Below are 21,936 nucleotides of genomic sequence, written 5' to 3' on the forward strand. Positions count from 1 at the left end.
CTCCGTCTAAAAGAAGTAGGTGCTCTGCTATGGACAAGGTCCAGTCGTATTGAGTTGGGTGAGTAAGAAAAGTATCTTCTGTGTTTCAATGAGTCTTTATTTTCTTGAGAATGATCCTATATTTCCATCATCCTACCCAGGCTGTATTTTCATCTGAAAGCCTTGAATCTGCTACGGACACGAGGCATAGAGACATGGTAAAAGTCTCACAGCTTATTTTGTATGGTAAATGATGCACGGTGTATATCTTTATCCACTACTTCACCAGACTCTAAGAATAATTGCTTATGTGTACGAGACATTCTCGACGACTCCAAGAGCTAGTTGGCTCTTAGATATCCTGGATCTACCTGCACAAAGAACGCATACTAACTGAAATGATATCACCCTCATCATTTTGATTATGTAACAAAATATTGTGCCTCTTGGTACATGAGCCTCAGCCACTCAGCCACTGTTGTACTTGGACGTGACACTTAGAGTGGCCAAAGCAGCTTTCACAAAGCTCGCTAGGACGGATAGGAAAGGCGATTCTCTTTGTTGTATGCACTACAATGAATGTGGTAGGAGAGAAATATCTAACTGCAAATTTTGCTTGGGATGCTATTGTATGCAAATCCATGTTTCACTTGGCTTGTGGCTGTTCGATCTTTGTTGGAAGCCATTAGATTCAATATCACTACGCAACCAGAATAATTCCACAATGGATTCAACCGCCTGGTTGCTCTATAAGTTTCTGTACCACCTTCTCCTTTCTCTTTCTCTTGTCACAAAGGGCCATGGTGTCACCACATACTCCTAAGACAGAGACATAATAATCCTAATTGACTTAAACTGCATAGCGATAACGACAAATTGCTTGTTATGTTAACGCCCTATTAAGCCCCTAGAAGATGACCAAGTTCAAAGTTACCGCTGTGGCAGGGGTTGATATCCTGCAGTGCAATTCTAACCACTTTTTATGACTACAACCACCACATCAGAAAGCATGGATGAACACCAGGGCGAGACCCCATTAACTCGTCCAGGGCTTGCTCTCTCGTGAACCTCTCGACTGTTGACTGTTGGGTCAATTTGTGGGACATGCTAAATGTTCAGAGTACTGCATGCCTGTGAATTGAGAAGGTCCAGGGGAGGAAAGAGCATGGCATCAAGAGTTTTCTTCCTCTTCAACGTTCTATATAAGTCTCCATTTACTTCTCATAGCACTAGTCCATAAAGCAGTCTTATGTTGAACACACGGCCAGAACTATTGCAAACCCTTATCTTTAAACTACATTCAACCTGTCTCAATATCCAAGATGAAACTTCCCTGGCTCGCGTCTCTCGCTCTCGCAACGGCTATTGTACCACTTGCAACAGCTGCGGATCTCCCCAATGAGGTTCCCGTCAATCTTATTTACTTTGATCCAGACTTTGATATGAATTGCGGTAAATCAATCAATCAGGTCATTGAGTATCCACTAACCGCACCTAGGCAACGTCGTGGTGAAAGGAATTAATGTCCACAAAGCTGTATCTTATGGTGTGAGTTTGCAGATGGCAGGAGCCACGGTGAAGTGTAAGATATACACCCAGAATGTAACTAATCAAACCGCAGCTGGCGCTGACAGGAGTGTAGCGGCCGATGAGGACCGGGCGTATCCACATAATTACCGTAATCACGAGGACTTTGAGTTTTCACATCCAGACTGCAATAAGCAGAGTCAAAAGCACCGGCAAGAGTTTCCTATTCTCCGGGATAGCGTCTTTCAAGGGGGGTGCCAGGTGCCGTACAAATTCCGGGCGATATATGTTTTTGACCCCTCGGCGAGAGGCGATCATCCAACTGCCATATACTGCGGCACAATCTACCATCCCGCAGGGTACGGTACTTTCCAGGGCTGTGATATTACCAAACGTTACCTGTTCGAATATGGAGCGATGGATTTTAATAGATGGGGTGGCTTCTACGGTGCATAGCTATATGGAGAAAGAGCAAGCTTTTGATTAGTGGTGATCATGCTAGATTAGAACGGGTACTTGTCTTTGATATCCTTATGCGCGTTTGTTATGTAGATAGGTTCTGTAGTCATTCTGTCAGAAGCAATTGACTATGTTGAGTCTCGTCGCACAGTATCAACTATTCGCTCGCGAGAGGCAATTAGCCGGATCTATGCTGACCAACAAGCAAGAAAAAGTATACACTATACGTATATTAACGACAAGTACATTGCAACATATGTATCCCATTTTCCCGCTTTTCCTTGTTTCGAGTCGCCGCCCTCATACCGAAGCAGCTTACCGTCTACCCGTTCAAATCCGAAGATGCCATTGGGGAACTGAAACTAGAAACCGCTATCAGCAACAGTGAGTGCTACCATCATTTTGGCTCTGTCTTATTTATGGACGTCCCAGTAATGCATATTCCCAGGTGAAGAAAAGGAATATGCATATGTGATTAGCGGCAATTAAACTCGCAGCAATACACTCGTTATCCTTCATGGAAGTATATATCTCTGACTGTAAATGCACTAGCGAACTGTTTTTCTGCAGAAACTTTTCGACTTTCCTTTTCTGGAATGGATCTAGCTTAGGGCCGCTTTTGCTTAGTGATTGATCTCGGAGCGTGGAGTAAGGTAAGAATATGTATACTAAGTGTTCCTGGAGTACTTAGTAAAAGTGCTGGAGTGATCTAGGATTAATTCTGGAGTAAATCTATAATTATTTAACTAAGCCGCCTGCTAAGCTAACTATACTTTGAATAAAGACTAATTAAAATTTATAGAGCTAGGTCTATCTCTATTATTTAATTAAAAGTATAGAATTGTCACAGAATTCATAACGATTATGCGAGGTGACTGTATAATATACCCTGCCCCAGATACATAGACATCTCGGAGGCCGGACGGCGCCTTCGGTGTCTATAACAGTCACCTTTTCAATAACGAACAGTGGTCCCTCTCTGAGGATTTAGTACTCTATACAAGGAATCTTAAAGATTCCCAGCTATAAATGAGCTACGGAAGTAGTAGAGGAAAAATCAAGAATCAGTCTCTGTCCATAGACTATTTACTATTGTTTTGCCTACGTATCCTTACCTAGTCGACAGGTCTTCTACCCTGACTAGTAGATAATCTTAACACATATTGTAATAAAAAGAATCTTTGATAGGAATAGAATTTATAAAGCGAACGAGATTTATATATTATAAAAAGCTTTAAAGATATTAGATATGATTTATTTTAGACTAGAGATATTTTTAGGCAATTGATAATTTAATATCTTAGAAAAAGATATAAGTCTTTTTTATATATCTATTTAAAATATTCCTGGACGGTAGATTAAGAAGAAAAGAGGATGAAAAACTGTTTGATTAAATATGCGAGATATTGCGCAATGTATGAGATGACTTGCAAACGACACAATAGAATTGGAGGGTCAGAATTGGGTACATAGAATCGCGCTCTGTGGTTTTCCTACTACTTCCGGTACAGTACTTCAATTGGAAGAAAATGGAATGAGATCATTAGCACGTTCTTGTTTCTTGAACCAACCAAATTGTTCATTCCAAGAGTTCAGCCACATACACTAGGCACGGGCTGCGAAATATCCCACCTGATCAAAGTAGACGGTGACACGAACAAATTGTGTCTCTATCTCTCCGAAAATACTCTGAACGGAAGGGTAGCCGGGCTGTAGGTGTGGGATCCTTCAATCGTCAGCTTACGGCCGCCCCTCTTAGACCACCCCTCTTGGGCTGCCAGCTCCTCTTCCCTTCCATGCACAACCGCAGGTAATGTACGTCCTATTTCCATTTCCTGGGCTCCTTTGTTATGCGATATTAAACAGAAGATGACGAGAATCGCTTCCCTAGGTCTCCCGAACAATTGACGTATAACCACCGGGAATGTTGGCTTCTCTCGAAGCCTCGGAGGCAACGGGATATTCTGGACATCTATTACTGAAGAGCTGCGGTTTTGACTGTGGCCCCTTCAATATTCAGAGTCACTCAAAATTGCCTGCGGCGAGGCCTGTTCGACATGTCTCGATCCCTAAGCATTGAAAGGAAGGCCCCCAGCAAATAGACTTATGGGAGACCCGAGCCACCCTGATGAAGAACGTATCATGGTTTGGCTTTCTTCAGTGTGTAGTAGGATACTCAATCCTGAGGCCATCCCCTTAATTTGTTTTACTGTCTTTAGGGGTACGGACTTAAAACAAGAGACTCAATTCATTGCTCAGGCTCGTCTCTGCCCAGAGACGTTTCATCCTGACTTTGATTCATTAGGTTACATCAACTACTGTATACTAGAATTTCTAGAAAAGCCAGGTTGGAAACGACAGATTTAGTTCGGCCTACCCTGTATGTATGAACCTACCCGGTAAAGGCGAGTTGGCAGAGAGTGTTCCTCATTGATTGATAGTTGGTTTAATCACAGATGGTATTCACTGCACCCATGCTACCTGGGGTTGTCAGTAGACTGGACGCAGTGATATACTAGATTCATTTTGCAAAATTCGGATGATAGTAGACCAGGCGCCTATTTTTGCCTACTTCAAAGCTATCACCGTGATATTTTCATCTCATTAATTACTTAAATTGTTGGACCTTGCACACCGCATACCGTTGAGCCCTTCCCTAAAGTCTCACATGCCTCTTCCTGGAGCTCCCATGGGACTCACTCCAACCAAGCGGAGTTAGTTTGATCTCAGGCGGATGAGTTAATGGACTTGCTGACCTCATATCCTTGTCTTCGAAAGTTATCAACTCAGATCCAGGCATGCAACGTGGAAGTGCGCCTTCGAACGACCAAGATAGAAATTGCAAACATCTATCAATTGGTAAGAACAGGAAGTAATAAAGACACTGTTATGGGTTTGTCACAATGAAGGGAGTAGATTGCGGTATCGGCGTTGAAGAGCAAAAGCGAACGCGTCAATGTTTATTAAGTAGGAGGCCAGTTGTCCACGGAATGGCTGGTCAGATCTGCTTTATGGTGCATACTCGAATCTGCCAACGGGAAACCTCGCGCTTGCTTCAATGTTAGCTCTGTATTTACTACCGGAAATACCAACACATATATTGTTATTGCCTTTTAGAACTGTGGACTTAGACATCTTCAGCGGCCGTACGAATCAAAGCCCTTAGTTAAAGATATAACCTGGGTTTGCACCCATCTCGTCGTCCATACTGTAAAGCTACCAGGGTGAGCTGCGACATATCTCTTCTTTCAAGCCTTGTTATTTTCTTTTTCTAATTCTTCAGAACTCGGATAGTTCTATCATGGAGCGTGTGTCATCCAGGTTGAAGTAATCTTTCTGAAATTTCAGCCCGCCCCTAACACCATCCACAGAAGCCCAAAATCCTTGAGATATCTTTATTCGTGCTGTACAGGCCTATGATTGTCAGTTCAGTGAACACCCGTGGAGATAAAGATTGTCTTACAATTGAGCCAGGTACATGCTGGTGATTACGTGCAGAGCCCGCCGTTTGAAAATCGCCGTCACACCAATCCTTCTTCCAGAACCAGGATACCCCTTCCCAGAAGATGACGAGCCCGAACGGTGTCATCATGAGATTCTTGCTTACGATGCCTAGGGGTACTTCGTTAATCGATACAGAGGTTTTTAGATAGCTTGAGTCACCAATTATCATTAACTGTACTGAATCGAACACGTAAGATTAACTTCCCCAAATTACATCTGAGCAATCTGATCAAGTCATCGCTTCCTAACCGCTTAGCAAAGAAGGATGGTGCGAGTATTACTGCATACATTGGCACACCTACGTCGTAGAACTAGCGAAGTACTTCTTCTCTTTCGTAGACCAAAAGAGTCAAGATGACATAGAAAATTTGCTTTACTCAATATTACACTACAGTCTTTCAATCATATAGCACAGCAACAAGCTAAACATAATTCAACTTCCATTCCGCCAGCACCACCATTGGTTAATATGAGGCTGCCCGCTAACAGATATAAGTGACTCACTAAGCAGCACTAAAAATTGCTCTTTAGGGAAATAGTATAATATTTTCCGCTCAGAAGCGCCCAGCAACCCTGATGGAACGTTGCTGGCCTGATCAGAGCTTACAGTTGGGGTCCGAAAATATGTGACCCAGTTTTCTTATTGATACCCAGCGGCTCTGAGCGTCTACAAAGAGTTGCTAGGTAACTGTCCGTATAGGGGTCCAGACCTCAAACCAATCGGAGTCTAAAAGTGTTCACAAAGTGTTGTAGAGTAGCATCACACTGCCACACTCTGTAGCCCAAACAGGTTTGAGGTGGGTTGGAACACGTGTCATTCTAGTTAGCTAGGTCACTTAGGCTAGATTTATGGTACTCTAACTAGCGACTCTGACTGTTCGTAGGAAGCAATAGATCCTGATGTTGTCAGGTGGCCGTTTTGCGTGGGAATGGCCCCGGTTGCAGGTGCCTTAGGGTCAACATTTCCTCGTGTGGGATAAGAACTTGTCCTGTTTTAATTTATAACAGCAATGCTTAGAGGAAGATCTGTGTTGGGATCTGAATAATACTAATATACATATGTCTATACTGGATATCAATCTTATTAGTCATTAGTCTCTGGTTAGACGATACAGCCAATGATGAAGGAGGACCCACTAAAATTACAGGTACACTGCCATACAGAGGTGCTTATCCAACACTTTCTATCCATCCAATGAAAGTACCAGAGCTGGAAGATGCAGTCCAGCCGCAACATATAAAGTGATCGTAATCTTCCCCAGAGAGACTTCTACTTCTATCCCTAAATTCATCGTTTCTACATCCAGATCTAAGTTCATTGCATGTTAAACCACCATGAAGCTTCTTTCTTCTCTAAGTATTATTTTTCTCGCCTCTGCCCCCCTTGCCAAAGCTTGGACGGTCGCTTTCTATTCTAGCCACAACAAATGTCATGGCTGGCAACCTGGTGGAGCAGGAGACAATGGCAGACCACGTAGCTGCGAAAAGCTTGAGGACAATTGGTGGTCTGCCGAGTTTAAATCCCACGGTGAACCATATAATATTGTTTTTTGGAAAGGGAAAAACTGTGATGGAGAATATTACACTCCGGGCAGTGCTCCCCACAGTTGCAGCGATCTCGAAGGCATGCACAGTTATGCTGTCCTGAAACGTAAATAGAGGACTAGGTATGTACGGCTGCCTATGATTCGTTATCAGAATAGGTTAGAACTAATCTTTGGACAACATTCTATAACAGTCTGTCTTTTCTTGCTTTGGTCAGCTGGTGAATACCTGTGAATCTCGACCTTTTGTCTTGGGATATTGGCTACAAAGCAACTGACGCTCTTGGAGGAGATTATAGGCGTCTCATGTGTGGAAACGGATGAGATCCTTCTGAGAGGAGATAGATTGTGGGACAGTCCGCGTGACGGATTGGGTGATAGCTTTGTCTATAACTGAAAGACAGATGGTATTCATTTGGCCTTAGATACTGTGGGAGAGTGAAAGAAAACGTTTGTGTAAAGGGGAAGGAGAAGCACAAGACAAATAGATCAACACGTTCAGCCCGCTCTTAGGTGAAGAATGATACTTCTGTCAATTTTACCCTGTGTATAATTATTTGTTTTTTGCAAGCTTCGAAGTTAATTTTAATAAGTAGTAAAGCCTACCTATGTTCAGAACATGGATAAACCTGTTAAGCCAGAAGTCAACGACTCGGATTCTTATCTATCCCATCCGCAATATCTCTATACAGAGCAGCAAAAAGCCAGATCCGTGAATGACCTAGTATTGCGTCAAGGCTCGAAAAACTAGAATAACTAGAATCTATCGGCCTCGAAGAAACGTCAGGGTTATACTGGGCAGGGCCTCAGGCATAGAATTTATAAATGAGAAGATATCGTAGAGAGGAATGACTCAGACCATCATCCCACGTGTAACGGGACTACTTATCAGGGTAGAACACCTGTCGATTAGGCAAGGAAATGCAATGGAAGGAGCTTAGGCGTGGCTAGTAGGTCCATTCAGTACGAGACTAAAGCTTAGAGAATCCTAATACATCGAGGCAGGGGGACTGGAAGATATCCATCAGTTCTACCCCTCTGCTCGGCCACAAGTTTCGTGGCCTAGATCATCATGATCACTCTACACGTCAGATAGCCATAATGGCTGTGTTCCCGCTTAATGCCCAGGAAACCGAATGGCAGACAGCATGTGAAGGGTAAGCAGGAAATCTCATTACACCACGGCTCTTTATTAATAGCCATGAGAGGGGAAAACTTAGAGAGTAGAGCATGAAATGCACATTCATTTCTGGACCACTTAGCCCTATCATTTGTACAGCATTTCCGTCCTAAAATTCTCTAGAGAATAGTAGGCCTTGTGCAATCTGCTGCCAATTATTACTGTTCCCAATCAACATAAGACTCGCAGAAGAACAGTTCACTTCTATACTAGTACTAGCGTCTTTTTCTATATCCGAATCTGATGCCGAGCTCGGCGTTAAGGAATTCCACTGTTCGACCATGGCAAGAGGCGATCTTAAGGGTTTAAAAAAAAAAAAAAAAAAAAAAAAAAAAAAAAAAAAAAAAAAAAAAAAAAAAAAAAAAAAAAAAAAAGAATGGCAAGATAGAAAAGAGAAAAGGTCAAAAAAAAAAAAAAAAAAAAAAAAAAGGAAGAAGCGCAAGTGTAGGCGTGGATTAGACTACTCTCAGTGAATAATAGTGTTATGTGTCAGCTTATATACGGCACTGGTGCACCATCTACTTACGACCCGTAGCATCCATCCCAAACACATTATCCTCATGCATGCGAACATAATACTTTCAACTCTAGCACTCCTTCTGACCGGCAGTGCTGCCATGCACAATGCAAATCATATCTTCAACGCGATTCACGCCTCAATGCGCCTGTGGGGCTCGTCGCTTCATCATAATGGCATGTCATTCTTCCTAGCCACCGTCCCCGAGGGCATCCAGCTCTACCACGGAAACGCCCGGTCAGACCCTATCGAGAAGATCGGGTGGATGGCCTTTGAACCTGACCATGCGATGGTCTTTGCTCGTCCGTCTCGGCGACCGTCTCCGGACATACTTGGGGACCGGCATTTGCAGCATGCGATGGCGGCAGAGGATACACCTGTGGATGATTCAGGGTTCCTTCATACCTTCCTAACCTCCAAGGAGCTACGTCTTGTTTATATCGATGGGACCTCGGCAGGCAAATCGCAGATTGGGACCCTGGACTCCCAGGACCGTATCTTGTTCAGCGATACCCTGCAAGGTGGTGTTCGGATGGAAGATCAGCGGGCGAAGGCCATCTGTCGTATTGCGCAGACGGAGTGGGAAGGACGGGTCGATGGTGTAATTCGCATGGCGGCGGGGTTTGAGATCATTCTATGCAACCCTGAGGTAAACCTGGTACCTGTGCAGGTGACCCAGGTCAGACAGCCTGGTTTCTCGAAGGGGCCAAACAAGGATGGCAAAGGGCAGCCGAAGGGTAAGCCCGGTGAGCTGCTGAGAGCAGTCACGTCTCGGTTCCATGGTATCGGGGGTGAGCGGGTTCGAGTGAACTACGATCATTTTGCCACGGCCTATAACTACGATCTCGACTTGTTCCCTGGAGGTAGCAAATTGCCGCGTTTGACACACTTGTCGCCCGAGGAATTACAGCCCATCCGTGATGACTTGACGCATTTGGTGCTGACTCACGATCCCAGTAACCAGTCGGTAAACTGGCAGGCCGTCGCAGATCTGATTGTTGACAAATACGGTCGTTTTATACATGGTTTGCTCCGGCGGAAACATCATCACAGCGATTCTGATATTTGTGAGTTTATAGTCACACAGATTGACCGCCTCATGGCGCCGTTCATCGATGTCCGAAGCGATGATGATGAGCAGGCTATCAAGCTCTGCTCTACGCAGTTCGTTGCACTTCCAAATGAGAAGTCATCACTGGCGCACAGGGCATTGTACGCTGTCAGTCACCGGATATGCTCGACACTGATGGCTGTCAGGAAGGAGACCGAGTCCCGGGCAATGATCTCTACTATTCGGGACTTGATGGGGTATCTGGACTGGACGGTGTGGAAGGAGTGTCGTGGGTACCGCGACGATGAATTCTGTGCCATTCCGATCTGGCCACAAGGATCACGCGAGGATTACCATCATCCCCGGCCGCAGAGGTATGACGAGGCGTATCAGGGGGAGCATGATTATTGGGGGCCTGTATGGGACTGATATACTTTCTGAAACGACGGAAGTAGTTGTCTACGTGAATGATGGTGCAAGAGAAATTAATAGTATCACGCAGTTTGAGCTAGTTATAGGTGAATACGATTTGATTAATCATTAGCCATGGAAGATGGAATGCATTATATCATCCAACGCCATGAACGCTACCAATTATGATATATTGGTTCCCTCATCCCTACAATAGTACACGACTTCAAGATAAGAATTGCCATTGTCCAACACCTATCTCTAGTGTTCCTTAAGTGCTCTGATACCTCCTCGAGTCCCAGGTGGTCTTTACTCGGGAAGCGGACATGGCTGCCACTGATTATATCAGAGCAACATGACTTACTACTTCCTCCAGACTTCAGTGTGACGCGGACGTCTGGTAAGATGATATCGCGTATGGATCGACTACGCGGTGGAGCCCAGTGGATCATCGGCAATTAGGGCGACTCGAAGTGGGGGCTTTCGCAAACTCCCCCTCTTGTGGGTAATTTCCCCTGAGCCGAGTTCACGGCCGAGGAGAAAAAAATCCATTTGAGTTGCGTAGTTGCTCGAACACACGACGAGGAAAGGCCGGTCATGACGACGACTTAGGCGCATATCATGCCTGTTTCGGCGTGTTATTCTCGGTCGCCTTTGGGTATACATCGCACGTTTGAAACGTATTATCTATTTTCTCCGCCTGGATTTTCGGTTCTTCGTCAATCAGACGATTGAATGGCTACCTTTCTGTCGAAACTATGATACATAGAACTTAGGAAACAATGGTATACGCCTCCCCATCTAGTCCGCAATTGACTGGCAACGTAATCCATCCCCCAATCCCCGGTCCCGTAGAACTATGATTGAAAGTCGGATTCAAAGCAAAGATCTGCCCCGGCGTTGTTCCGTACTCTTCCGCTAGATCCTTGTACGTACCCCAGACGTATTCCAGGGGTCTGATTCCACATGAGCTAGGATTACATTGCGGGAGCTTGATGAATGTGCTCGGTTCAATGGTGTCGTCGGGTGACGAGACACCGGCCATGCGACCACCAGAGCTTTCCAGAGCCTCCAGCGTAATATTGAACTTGCCCAGAGCGATTTTGCGCAGGGTGTCCCCTTCAAAGGTGCGGTATGTATGGGGACCACCAAAGATGCAATCTTTGGTGGTCGAATTATCGAGACTGAGGAGACAGGAGGTGTCGGTAGGGTCGGTGTTGCAGGCTTCAGGGGGGATGTAGAGAACCTCGCCGGGATAAAGAAGCTCGGGGTCAGATAAGTGATTGTACCTCGCCAGTGGACAGACCCCACGATTGAGAGTGGTAGCGACGGACCAAATGGTGTCATTCGCACGGATGGTGTATGTACCGATCGAGGAACCAGCGCCACAAACCCAAGCCGACGAGTTATTGAACGCGGGTGCCGCTAGAGCGGGTGTAAAGAAAAAGAGGGACAACATCGCGAAGATAGAAGAGCCAGATCAAACGAGAGACAGAAAGTAAGAAATGAACGTTTGAGTGGTTGACCAGTTGACTTGAGCAACGGAGAGTGCCTAACTTATATAGCGTTAGGTATGTCTAAAATGAGACAAACTAATTATGTTGCTAGAGACCCAATACACTCCGTAGATCGTAGCTCTTTGGAAAGAAGTCCACCAAATCTCAAAAGACGCAACCTGTATCTAGCGTGTGGAACCTTCTGATTTAATCTGCCCATTGGCCACATACGTTTGATTAGACTAGTGGTGGAGAAAGACTAAAATTGCGTAGGGCTTCCCGCTCATGACGCAGGGTGCTGATACCTGGACATCTTAAGATTCTCTTAAGATTGCCCTGCCCCCCCTCAGTGTCACCGTTTGCCTGAAGCCAAGCCGGTAAGGCCATATGAACAACAGGTGACATAGACCCTGCCTAGGATTGGGTTGGCTGTTCAGGAACAGTAGTCTGCGTTTCTTCTGCTTTACCAGAGGCCAGCAAATGTCAGTTTCGTCACCTTTTGTATGAATCCTGGGAAGAGGACACGACTGATCAGTACATTGTTGCAGAAGACGCTAAGTCTTCAAGGTATACTTTCCTGCGGCCAGAACTGCAGGCTTCCAAACGGGCGTCAATCAATTGCGTATCTCATACATGACTCACTCTCCAAGGGTGAGTGTCGGTGATTTCAAGCAAGCCGAATCACCGAGCATTGATAGGACGAGGGCGATAGAATTCTTTGAAGAAAATCCCACCATCGACCCGCTTCAGCCAATAGGCTATCTCACCACAAGGTGCATGGTCTTGGTACAGATTGTCCCTGTGTCAATGTGTTATTATACAGCGACGAGCGACATTTAATTCGAGTAGTCTATCAAGAAACCAGGTGTCTGATGGTTATGTCTCACCACGTGCTGAAAACATTCTGTTCAAAATCTTGATTCAGGATTATCTGTCAACACGGCCCATTGTCGACCAGGTGTACTCCAGTGCTTGCTGGCAAAGTCGAGCTTGCTCTGTCGTGGAGAATTGACAGGTCGCCACGAGCGACATAGGCCAGAGAAGGTTGTACCCAATTCCTTGCTTGGTATTGTGGAAGGGTTCAAATCTCCCATGTACATTCATGCTTCCCAGTGCATATGACACCGACAAACATATGACGTTGATTGAATCCTGAATCCGACCGCCAATACCGTATAGGGGGTAGTAGATTGAATTTTCATTTGGGAGCGCCTTCAGGGCTTCCAGATTAGGAGAGACGCATTCACAGTATTCGAGAAATTGCAGGTAAAAAAACAAGTGGGTCGTACTAATGATGGCCACGAAACACGTCGTCCAGGAATCCTCGGAAGCTGAGATACGTTCCCCGGAAAGACCACCAGGCGTTGCATCTTTCAGCTTGGCTTTCCAGTGACGTGGAAGCCGAGCGTGCCAGCTGTCGATCTGGCTCATGATAGAACCTGCTTGTTCTAACAATTCGAACGAGGGCTCGGTAGTTGGTGCATGGCCACTCCGAAACTGAAACTGCATGTACTTTTTGAAGTATCTAACAGATGCACAGAATTTTGAGATCATGCTGATTACAATTCCAGCACGGCAGACACTGTCAGAGTTTTCCATCGTACTTAAAGCCGCCGGTAAGCATCCATATCCGAAGTCGTTGCTAGCTATGGCTTGTATTTGCTAGCCGTATACTATTTTAGAACTTCGTGACGCAAAAGTTGACAATTCTTTCATTTAACTTACCGATTGCATAAATGCCCATGCAAATAAAACTCGGCCATATTTACCACGCAAAGAGGTGACTCCCCGTAGCTGCATCAGTGCGTGGATACCGGGAATGTGGGCGTTCAACGAGTTCTTTCTTTCATTGCTTAAATCCTAAGTCATGGTTAACTCACCATTGGATGAGGCCTTGACTTAGGGTAGAAGGGACATACTATGAACATGCTCAGGAGCAAGCAGGCCGCAAATACTTCATCTCTCGCAGCTGATTCTGGTGTGTTTAAAGACGCTGCTAATGCCACTAATGCGGTGCTGTAGTTAGTCCTAGCTTGGGTCCAAAGAAGGGGAGAACGATTCGAATTAAACAAGGTCAGATACGCGACACTAAGCACAGCATGTTTGAGGCAAGGTTCGGAACCCTTCTCCCGGTAGAGATCAGGCAGGAACGCCAGATGGCCGCCACAGGGAGACCTATGGACGATAAGGACATGTTGATGAAAAAAGTAGGATAAGGGCCAGAGCTCCCAGGAAGCAATCGACAAACACTGAGGAACTGAGGGCGATTGCAACTTTAGGGGTGATTTTCGGTGATCATGGCCTGTTGCCTGTACAGTTACAACTGATGGATCCCTCCGTTTCCCTTCCTGGGCCGTAGCGGGGGTCTCTCGGACATGTCCAGGTCTTAGTGGGGTTGAAGCCTCATTCTGAAAGGACGTGCTATCATAGAATCGGAACTTAAACGAGTCGGGATAGCCGATACATTTTCTCCCAAACTTGGTGCAGCGCGCACATGCTGGCCGCGCACCGTCACACTGGTTTGGAAGTCAATATCTCAATGGCTGTCGTCGACTCTAGGCAATCAACTCACCTTGACTTTCCGCTCGCGACAAACGTAGCAGCCGGTACTTCGCCTTCCTGGGAACACCATTTGTGTTGCAGATAGTAGTTTACGAGGTACAATCTCATTGAAAATTTCGGATTGTCCTTTGATCATTAAGCATCAAAGGCACCAGATGAGGAGAGAGAGAGGATAGAAGACAAAAGAGTGTGGGGAAAAAGGGAACAGAAGCAAAAATTGGACTCGGATGTCTGCCGACTCCTTTTCCACACCACGTGTTTGACCGCCCTGCTTTGCCCTACAAATGACAAGATGCCAACCCCAGAAGCCTACAGATGCTTATCTGTTAGTCTACTGGTTGGGAAAAGGAACAGGCATGATTAGAAGAGTTAGGCTATGGATTTTGCTGACAGTTGACTAGGAAAGCTATCAGCATCATCTGGTAGCATATACCTTCTATATATTAAGGGTTAGATCGGCATAAATAATTTACTGCAAGACAACCACGACATATATGCTTTGTTGTGTGTTTTTGGAGAAGGACCGTATAGTCACTGATTATAAGACAACAAGTCTATCAATATGAAAGATTAACTGATCCAATGGGATCACATCCCAACAGCCAACATTGCATGCATGCCCTGATCCTTCCGATGATCAGCCATCCTGTTATCTAATCGATCCATTTAGTTATCAATCAATGTGCCCCACCATCATCCGTCGGAAAATATTTGCATTACCATCCGAAGGCCTCTTCATGGTACTCAATGTCTTGGAATCCATCTTTCATGACCTCATACACCGTTTGCCGACAGTCATCCGCCATCTGAGCTGGACCACAGGTGAGCACTGCCAGTCGACCAGAACTGATCTTGGCTTCTTGCACCTCCGCTTTGATAATACCGCCCACATCAGGACGACCAGAGAGAAAGCGTACAGTTCCGTTTCGTACGGAAGAGGCCACATTCCCTTCCTTGTCATCCAAGGTGGAGCTCATTGGGCTCTCTCCAGGCTCATCACCACTTCCGGCTTTCATTTCGAGGTCCAATGATGCTTTGTTGGTGCAGAAGTAGGTCGTAGCGATGTCTTCATGGTGCAGGAGGGTGCTTAGCTCATCACAGAAGACCTGAGAGTACATCTCTGTACTCCGAGCAGACCAAACTAGTTGGATCCGTACCGTTCTTGTCGTCCCTTCTTTCGCACGGGAGACATGCTCAATGATATATGGCACTGCGGCGGCAATCCCGGTACCACCGACGATCATCAGAATGGACTCGCATGTGTGGAGAGCGGCCGTAGATCCGTACGGACCTTCAAGTAATAGTGAGAGACGAATGTCCACCTGGGATTTGCGGCAAAGATCGCGAAGTCGCCTCGTCCATCCATCGTAGGGGCGGATGTAGAATATTAACTTGTTCCCTTGCTCAGAGTTTTTATCTTGAGTTAAGACGTAGGCGCCCAAGGTGAACGGGTGGTTTTCCCATCCTTTGAGAGAAACAGGTTGATAGAGGTAATAATGCTGTCCAGCTCGTGGAGTAAGCGTCGTTGATGCAGGATATACTTCAACCTTGATAAGATCGCTAGCCTCGCAGTAGTGTACTGTGGACTGGCTGGTAGACACGAATTGTTTGCCAAACCGGACATTGAGATTGCAGTAGGCTATACGGACCAGACGAACAGTCCGATCAAATCCCCAGATCGCCACCATGGGCCACAGATAGCCATTCCACTTAGTGCCATCAAAACTGGTATGACTTTGAAACAGTTTGGAAGGTTAGTTAGTTTAGTGCTGATTGCCACAGAGGTAAATAATGCACGGTTAAGCGACGGTACGTACCGGAAAAGAGCATACACAACCACAATTGCGAAAGCAATATGGATTATGAGAAATGTCTCATAGCCGATGCGTCTCAGTATGGTCATAGATTGAACAAGCATAAAGGACATAAGAATAGTGGCCTGGGTGGGAGTTAGTAAAGAAACATCTCGAACGGGGTAAAGCACTACCGCCCACTCACCACTACTCCCATATACCAGTACTCCTGAACCCAGACACTTTGGAATCTGCCGTCTGTCATTGACATGCCCTTGTTAGTAAGGCGTTGATCAATCACAAGTATGTCACCCACCATAGTATGCAAAGACAACGCTATAGTTGACGGAATGAATGATCGCAAAGATAGTGCACGCCCAAGCCACATGGCGATGAAAGATATTGAACGACTGCACGCTGAAGTTTGTCGCCCAAAGGAAGATATTGTTGCGTCCAGCAAATAGCCATAGAAAGGGAAGACAAGCATACGACAGAATACCCGTGCGGTCGGAGGAGTACTGCCAGTTCTGTTGGAATACACTTGACATCCTATGAGCTATTAGTTAGCTAATGTGATCTGCGATTGCTAAGGGGTTGAAGATCGCACTCAATGTTTCCAGAGAAGCTTTGATAGTCAACACAGCCAAGGATAATGCAAAGGGCCCAAAATCCCAAAACAATCAGGAGGTCCAAACGGCGCGGGACAGTGTGCCAGTAATAAAGCTGTTGGTGGTGGGACAGAATTGGAGCGAAACTAGCGGGGACGACGAAGGAAGTCCTTAGAGAATGCAGCATAGACGCGACAGCCTTAGGCTTATTCTGTTTCCGACGCATGTTTTGCGAAGTAACACTGGACTCTGCATCTTGGTGGCTGGGCACCCGTCGTTGGCTAGACAATGAACCCATCAGTTTGGCCATCATGCCCAAGACCAATATGCCTCCCCAATATCCCATCAGACCCCAGCCGAACCGCTTGTCCTTGTCCAGAGCAAAGTCATGAGTGACCTAGTAATAGGTCAGAAAACGAGGAAGAGAAGGTGGGATAAAGGAAACGCACGTATGACTTGTGAGCCCTCTTGTAGTAAGCGTGACTAAGTAGAACTGGCGATTCTATGGTACCGGTCATTGAGGTGCTATTCATTTCCGGGTCAAGGGTTGGTAGAGACGCCAGGTACGTATCGGTAACGTTGGCTTCAACCTCGGACAAGTCCATAAGAGTCAGGCTATTTTGCTCACAGAGACTCTGCCAGTATGGAATAGTAGCCTTGAGTTCAGCCTTACTGCACCATGCTTTTGCACTCGCATACATCGAAGTGACTTCAACGGTGCTATTACATGGCCCAGTGGAGGTTCCTGAGCTACCCTTGTGTCCTCGGCGGAGTAAATACCTCTTACTATGTGAGTGTTCGCTTTCGGCGGAGGACTGGGCGCTAGAAGAGGACTGATTTCTCGAAGAGGTTTGCCCCATTGACGAAGAGGCTTGTCCACCACCAGAGGTATTGGAACCTCCATGACTAGTTCCACCACTGCCTTGGGAAGACGCCAAAATTGTACTCCCAGCAAAGGTATATTCTGAAAGGGCTGTATAAATGGAATAGAAACAATACTCATCGAAAGTATCAGCGGCATTATGGCTTTCCCCTTGTCCTGCAAGGACTGGGACACCTGCCCAGCATAGTGCAAGAAAGGCAGCTCTGGGGTGCATTGTGTTGATTGTGGCAACAACTTTCTCCCGAAGGAAGAATTCTCTCGGGATATTATATATCTGGTGGTGTCCATTACAGAGTAACTAGAAGCCACCGATTGGACGAGGCCTCATTACTATTGGTATCCGTAGAAGTCCACCAGATACGCATATTACCCACCTGTGGCGCTTTCGAACCGAGAGGGGCCAGGAAGCCAAGGATTGCATTTACAAGACTCCCAGTTAGTCTGTATCCCCGATAATGCGGTATCCCGGCCCTGCCAGTTCCGACAAGATACTCTTTTCGACATGGTTCACACAGAATTATGGCCCAACGTATGATATACGCATATACCGTACATGATAACAGGCGCTAAGTGAAGCTAACCTATGCACAGCTGAGTCAAGGATCAATCCTGGTTACCGAGCTTGCACCATCTAATTTCCGACTCCCAAGTTTGCTGCGCGGCAGATGCTGGCTAGAGCAGAGTATCCACTCGGCCTTGGCAATGGAAGCATAGGACGCTATTCTGAGCCCAGTCGCCGGGGCGAAGAGCCTGCAATATGCTCCGGTATGATTCCTACCAAACATACATGATCCGACGCACTTAGCAGTGGTGAGTATTGTAGTTCTTGGCACGAGGACAAGCCTTAGAGCTAAGCTCTAGCCAAGGACCCACTTTACGAAACGTGTACTTACTCCGTACAGTACATACAGAACAGTTTCTAAGGCAAATGGACATCCAGTATCCGTCAACACAAGCGGATCAAGAGCATAGAAGACATAGGCCACCCGAACTGTGAGTAGCCAAGACTTCGAGACAGTTCTTTTTCATCTTTGCTTACCCAAGCGAGTATGGGCTAGACTTGCTGAAAAAATGTTTAGTGGTGCCAGGCCTCTTACTTCGGCAGAAGTGAGTATTCTGTATGCTGCCAGGCTCCGATTGATCGTCTCGTATTCTTTTATGCTTTCCTCAAAAGATACTAGGACATTTGCACAGCTATATCCAAGTAAATAAATTCCAGCACATGTGCTGGGTTTAACAAGGCCCTAGGACCTCACATTTGCGCGATAAACCGAGTCATACCTCTCCTAACTTACAACAATATACAAAGCAAACCTTCGCTTAATGGTGTGATGTATAGTCGAATATACCCTGGGAAAATTCCGTCTCTTCCGCATAGCCCATCTGATTAGATTGATAAGAGGAATTGCGCTCGGAAAGTATATACTCTTTTGCAATAGCTCTTCCCTCCTCTCCGCCGTGCAATCACTAACCGTGGATATCTGTAGCAGAACCCACACAATACGGGATATCAGACAATAGATCCTACGCGTCTCCCAAGGTTTCCGCCACTAGGCGATTCCCCAGATTATGCGCGAAATGGACATTCATCCCGATTTGGTCAGGTTTGCGAGCTGTGATCTTGGCGACCCACTGTGCCGAGTGGAACGGAAGGCAGCTATCAATCTGATATTCAGGCGGGAATAGCGTCAACCATATTTTCATAGTTGTCGGATCTCGGCTATTGACAAGTATTCTTTCTCCGGTCTGTCGGGGTGAAGACAGGCAGTTAATCTGACATTTATTTCCGACTAAGTGACATAGCTAGATCATTGCGTGGTTACAAAATGTAGGCGTAATCTTCAATTTTAGATTCTAATAATCAGCCATTGGAGTATAAGGTTAGTATAATGAGATATGAATATATTTCATTATGAACAGAACTAGTTTAATGTATTCTATACAAGTATTCCAATGACCGTCACTGCCTCGCCCGGTTCCGCAGCATGATCAAACTAACATGCGGCTGTTCTTGATAGGAGCTACCCCGTACCTGTAGCTTGTTAGCAATGCTTCCTGACCCCAGAAAATAGTTATGAAAACCTACCATACGATGGAGGCTAACCCAACAAAAGCGGCCACGCAACTGAAAACCAACGCTACGATGCCGCGTGCCGTGAAGCCGGCAGGGAGCGGCGCAACTGCCTTGTTCTCCCCTGTAAGGTCATAGAAATCTTCAGTGTTTCCCGCTGCGTTACCTTCGGTGGGAGTGCCACTTGCGCTACAAACATCATAGTGATTCTGTGGGATGGTCAGGTTCTCCTGCAGATATAACGGAGCCTCGACCATCACAGCGGCCAGTCCTGCATCCATATGCCACTCGATGTGACAGTGAAAGAGCCAAATACCTTAAGGTCATGTATTAGTAAAGAAGTATCTCTTATAGTCTTAGCATAATTTGGTCATACCAGGGTTATCAGCTTTAAATCGGACGACAAAATTACCCATCGGCTTCGCGATTAGAGTATCACGCCGCACGGGTACGGATGCGAAGGTGACATTATCCGGGTTAAAATGGCCTTCGTAATCTCCACTTCTCCAGATGACCTGGAAGTTGTGTCCATGCAAGTGGAATGGGTGTTTGCCTGTATCATCATTGTTGAGGACGATATCGACAATGTCACCCTTGTTTAAAATGAATGCGTTGGTGTCTGTACCGTATATAGCGGCATCTGTCGCGGCGGATCCTGTCGTAAGCGCAGAGTACAGAACTGGAACTTTGGGCGCCACATATGAGATTCCATTGAAAAAGGCACTGGTGTGTGGCTTAGTATGTTGCTTTTCGGATACTCAAACCCCACTAAGAGAAGGAGAGGAGCGGCTCACTAGTTTGCCCCATCACCAAGGTTGTCCATGGTAAGATCCAAAGTCACCGTAATATCTGCATCTCCATACCGCTCTAGTCCATCGTAAGGAACGAGCTCAAAGTCATCATAGAAGTCGAACTCTGGCACGGACTTGGCCGCTGGTTTCTCAACAGCAGAATCATACACCAACCACCCGGTAGAGTTGTAATTCAAATCCGAGGGAAGAGTATCAAACAGATCCTGGTACGTATTAGTCTATACACATCCTTTCTGTGTGGTGTCACACTGCATGTAGCCGTACTTACTGTATCCATGCTGCCAACCATGACATAGTTGGCATTTGTCTCGTTCTTCATCGTGACAAGAACGCTATACCGCTGTGCAGAGCCTAAGTAGATCATAGAGGCAGTGGCTGGCTCTGTCCAGACTCCATCCACCTCAACAATTTGCATATCGTGGTCCTCAATCCAGAAATATTGGCTTGCGAAAGCACCAATATTCACCAGTCTAAATAGATAGGTCTTGCCAGGCTCGACTGGGACGGTCAGGTTTTGTGTGTCATTCATCAAAGCAGACTTAGGAACTGGCTCTGCGCCAGTTGGATTGGCAACATTGATAAATTCTTTCAGAAGACCAGGCATCTCATCGTGGTACCAGTCAGATAGAGTAATGACTCGCTCCTCATGATATTGGCCAATGTAGGGGTCCTCCTTATCATGAATCACCAAAGCTTGGCGCCAGCCATCGGGGTACTGTCCCTTAGTGTGGGAATGATACCAATATGTACCGGATTGATCAAGCTTGCATCACAGTTAGCGTTTATCAAATGCATCAGACTCGACGGTACTTACTGTGAAGTTGTACACCATGGTCTCATTCGGGGGAATGCTACATTGAGTGACTCCAGGAGGGCCATCCATTTCATTCGTGCCATTTTGGAAGAAGCCATGAAAATGAACACTGGTAGATTCGTTGCCAAGCTGATTTCTCACGTTGGCAATAACCCTGTCGCCCTTGGTAAAGTTCAAGAGAGGGAGTGGCCATTCGCCATTGATCCCAATCACAGGACGAGGTTGCATTCCATCAGGATTTGCCGTTACCCATGTTATATTCCAATTGAAGACGTGTGTCTCTGCACAGACGATGGCGCTGAGGGCCGAAAGTGACAGAAGAGACAGGAGATTCATCCTTCCGTCCACAAAACGAGAATCTCAACTAGTTCGCTGTTGATGAGGAAATTAAGTGATCAGTGGAGACCCAAATTGGATTTCACATGGGCAGCCTCTTAAATAAGTCAAGGGCAACAGAAGAAACATGTCCATGAACCCATAGCTGATATCGTGTACCGCGTCCATGTAATTTCAATACATGGCAGTGGTATTACGGGATATTTCAGGGTGGAGCTCCTGGAGATGCACTTGGTGCACACACTGTCCTACAAACGGTTATCTGATCCGAGATTTAGACCCTTGGCAGCAGCTATTATCCTCCTCTAGGTTCCATCCTGAGTTACAGGAGGAATTTATATCACACTTAGCGGGCTGGCGGGTTTCGCCGCCACGATCCACCGGAAAGA

The 21,936-nt window shown here is 46.1% G+C and overlaps 7 protein-coding genes across 7 annotated transcripts; 3 read left to right on the forward strand and 4 right to left on the reverse strand.

Moving 5' to 3' along the window:
* Positions 1–1,301: 1,301 nt before the first annotated feature.
* Positions 1,302–1,962, forward strand: BDV37DRAFT_286822 (uncharacterized protein; the record flags this gene model as incomplete). Its single annotated transcript, XM_032088001.1, has 3 exons — positions 1,302–1,431; positions 1,478–1,561; positions 1,622–1,962. 3 exons carry the CDS (start codon positions 1,302–1,304, stop codon positions 1,960–1,962), a joined length of 555 nt encoding a protein of 184 aa, XP_031937508.1.
* Positions 1,963–6,799: 4,837 nt separating this feature from the next.
* On the forward strand, positions 6,800–7,350 carry BDV37DRAFT_258275 (uncharacterized protein). Its single transcript, XM_032083030.1, has 3 exons — positions 6,800–7,136; positions 7,208–7,244; positions 7,303–7,350. Exon 1 carries the CDS (start codon positions 6,805–6,807, stop codon positions 7,126–7,128), a length of 324 nt encoding a protein of 107 aa, XP_031937509.1. The 5' UTR covers positions 6,800–6,804; the 3' UTR covers positions 7,129–7,136; positions 7,208–7,244; positions 7,303–7,350.
* Positions 7,351–8,810: 1,460 nt separating this feature from the next.
* BDV37DRAFT_297103 (uncharacterized protein) lies at positions 8,811–10,308 on the forward strand (the record flags this gene model as incomplete). The annotated part of the gene is made up of 1 exon (XM_032090255.1): positions 8,811–10,308. One exon carries the CDS (start codon positions 8,811–8,813, stop codon positions 10,188–10,190), a length of 1,380 nt encoding a protein of 459 aa, XP_031937510.1. The 3' UTR covers positions 10,191–10,308.
* Positions 10,309–10,944: 636 nt separating this feature from the next.
* Positions 10,945–11,631, reverse strand: BDV37DRAFT_286824 (uncharacterized protein; the record flags this gene model as incomplete). The annotated part of the gene is made up of 1 exon (XM_032088002.1): positions 10,945–11,631. One exon carries the CDS (start codon positions 11,629–11,631, stop codon positions 10,945–10,947), a length of 687 nt encoding a protein of 228 aa, XP_031937511.1.
* Positions 11,632–12,595: 964 nt separating this feature from the next.
* BDV37DRAFT_286825 (Zn(II)2Cys6 transcription factor) lies at positions 12,596–14,300 on the reverse strand (the record flags this gene model as incomplete). Its single annotated transcript, XM_032088003.1, has 4 exons — positions 12,596–13,330; positions 13,394–13,528; positions 13,588–14,184; positions 14,241–14,300. The coding sequence occupies 4 exons, from the start codon at positions 14,298–14,300 to the stop codon at positions 12,596–12,598; spliced, it is 1,527 nt and encodes a 508-aa protein (XP_031937512.1).
* A 646-nt stretch (positions 14,301–14,946) lies between these two features.
* On the reverse strand, positions 14,947–17,728 carry BDV37DRAFT_286826 (ferric reductase family protein; the record flags this gene model as incomplete). The annotated part of the gene is made up of 6 exons (XM_032088004.1): positions 14,947–15,964; positions 16,048–16,169; positions 16,229–16,281; positions 16,340–16,572; positions 16,631–17,028; positions 17,081–17,728. 6 exons carry the CDS (start codon positions 17,726–17,728, stop codon positions 14,947–14,949), a joined length of 2,472 nt encoding a protein of 823 aa, XP_031937513.1.
* A 1,310-nt stretch (positions 17,729–19,038) lies between these two features.
* Positions 19,039–21,547, reverse strand: BDV37DRAFT_274618 (multicopper oxidase; the record flags this gene model as incomplete). Its single annotated transcript, XM_032085265.1, has 7 exons — positions 19,039–19,171; positions 19,514–19,546; positions 19,601–19,901; positions 19,962–20,308; positions 20,380–20,600; positions 20,666–21,160; positions 21,212–21,547. The coding sequence occupies 7 exons, from the start codon at positions 21,545–21,547 to the stop codon at positions 19,039–19,041; spliced, it is 1,866 nt and encodes a 621-aa protein (XP_031937514.1).
* Positions 21,548–21,936: the final 389 nt, after the last annotated feature.

Source organism: Aspergillus pseudonomiae (genome assembly GCF_009193645.1).
Source record: "Aspergillus pseudonomiae strain CBS 119388 unplaced genomic scaffold BDV37scaffold_82, whole genome shotgun sequence".
NCBI classification, from domain to species: Eukaryota; Fungi; Ascomycota; class Eurotiomycetes; order Eurotiales; family Aspergillaceae; genus Aspergillus; species Aspergillus pseudonomiae.

Coding starts and splice junctions, on each gene's coding strand:
- BDV37DRAFT_258275 (XM_032083030.1), top strand. CDS start 6,805: ATGAAGCTTCTTTCTTCTCTAAGTATTATTTTTCTCGCCTCTGCCCCC.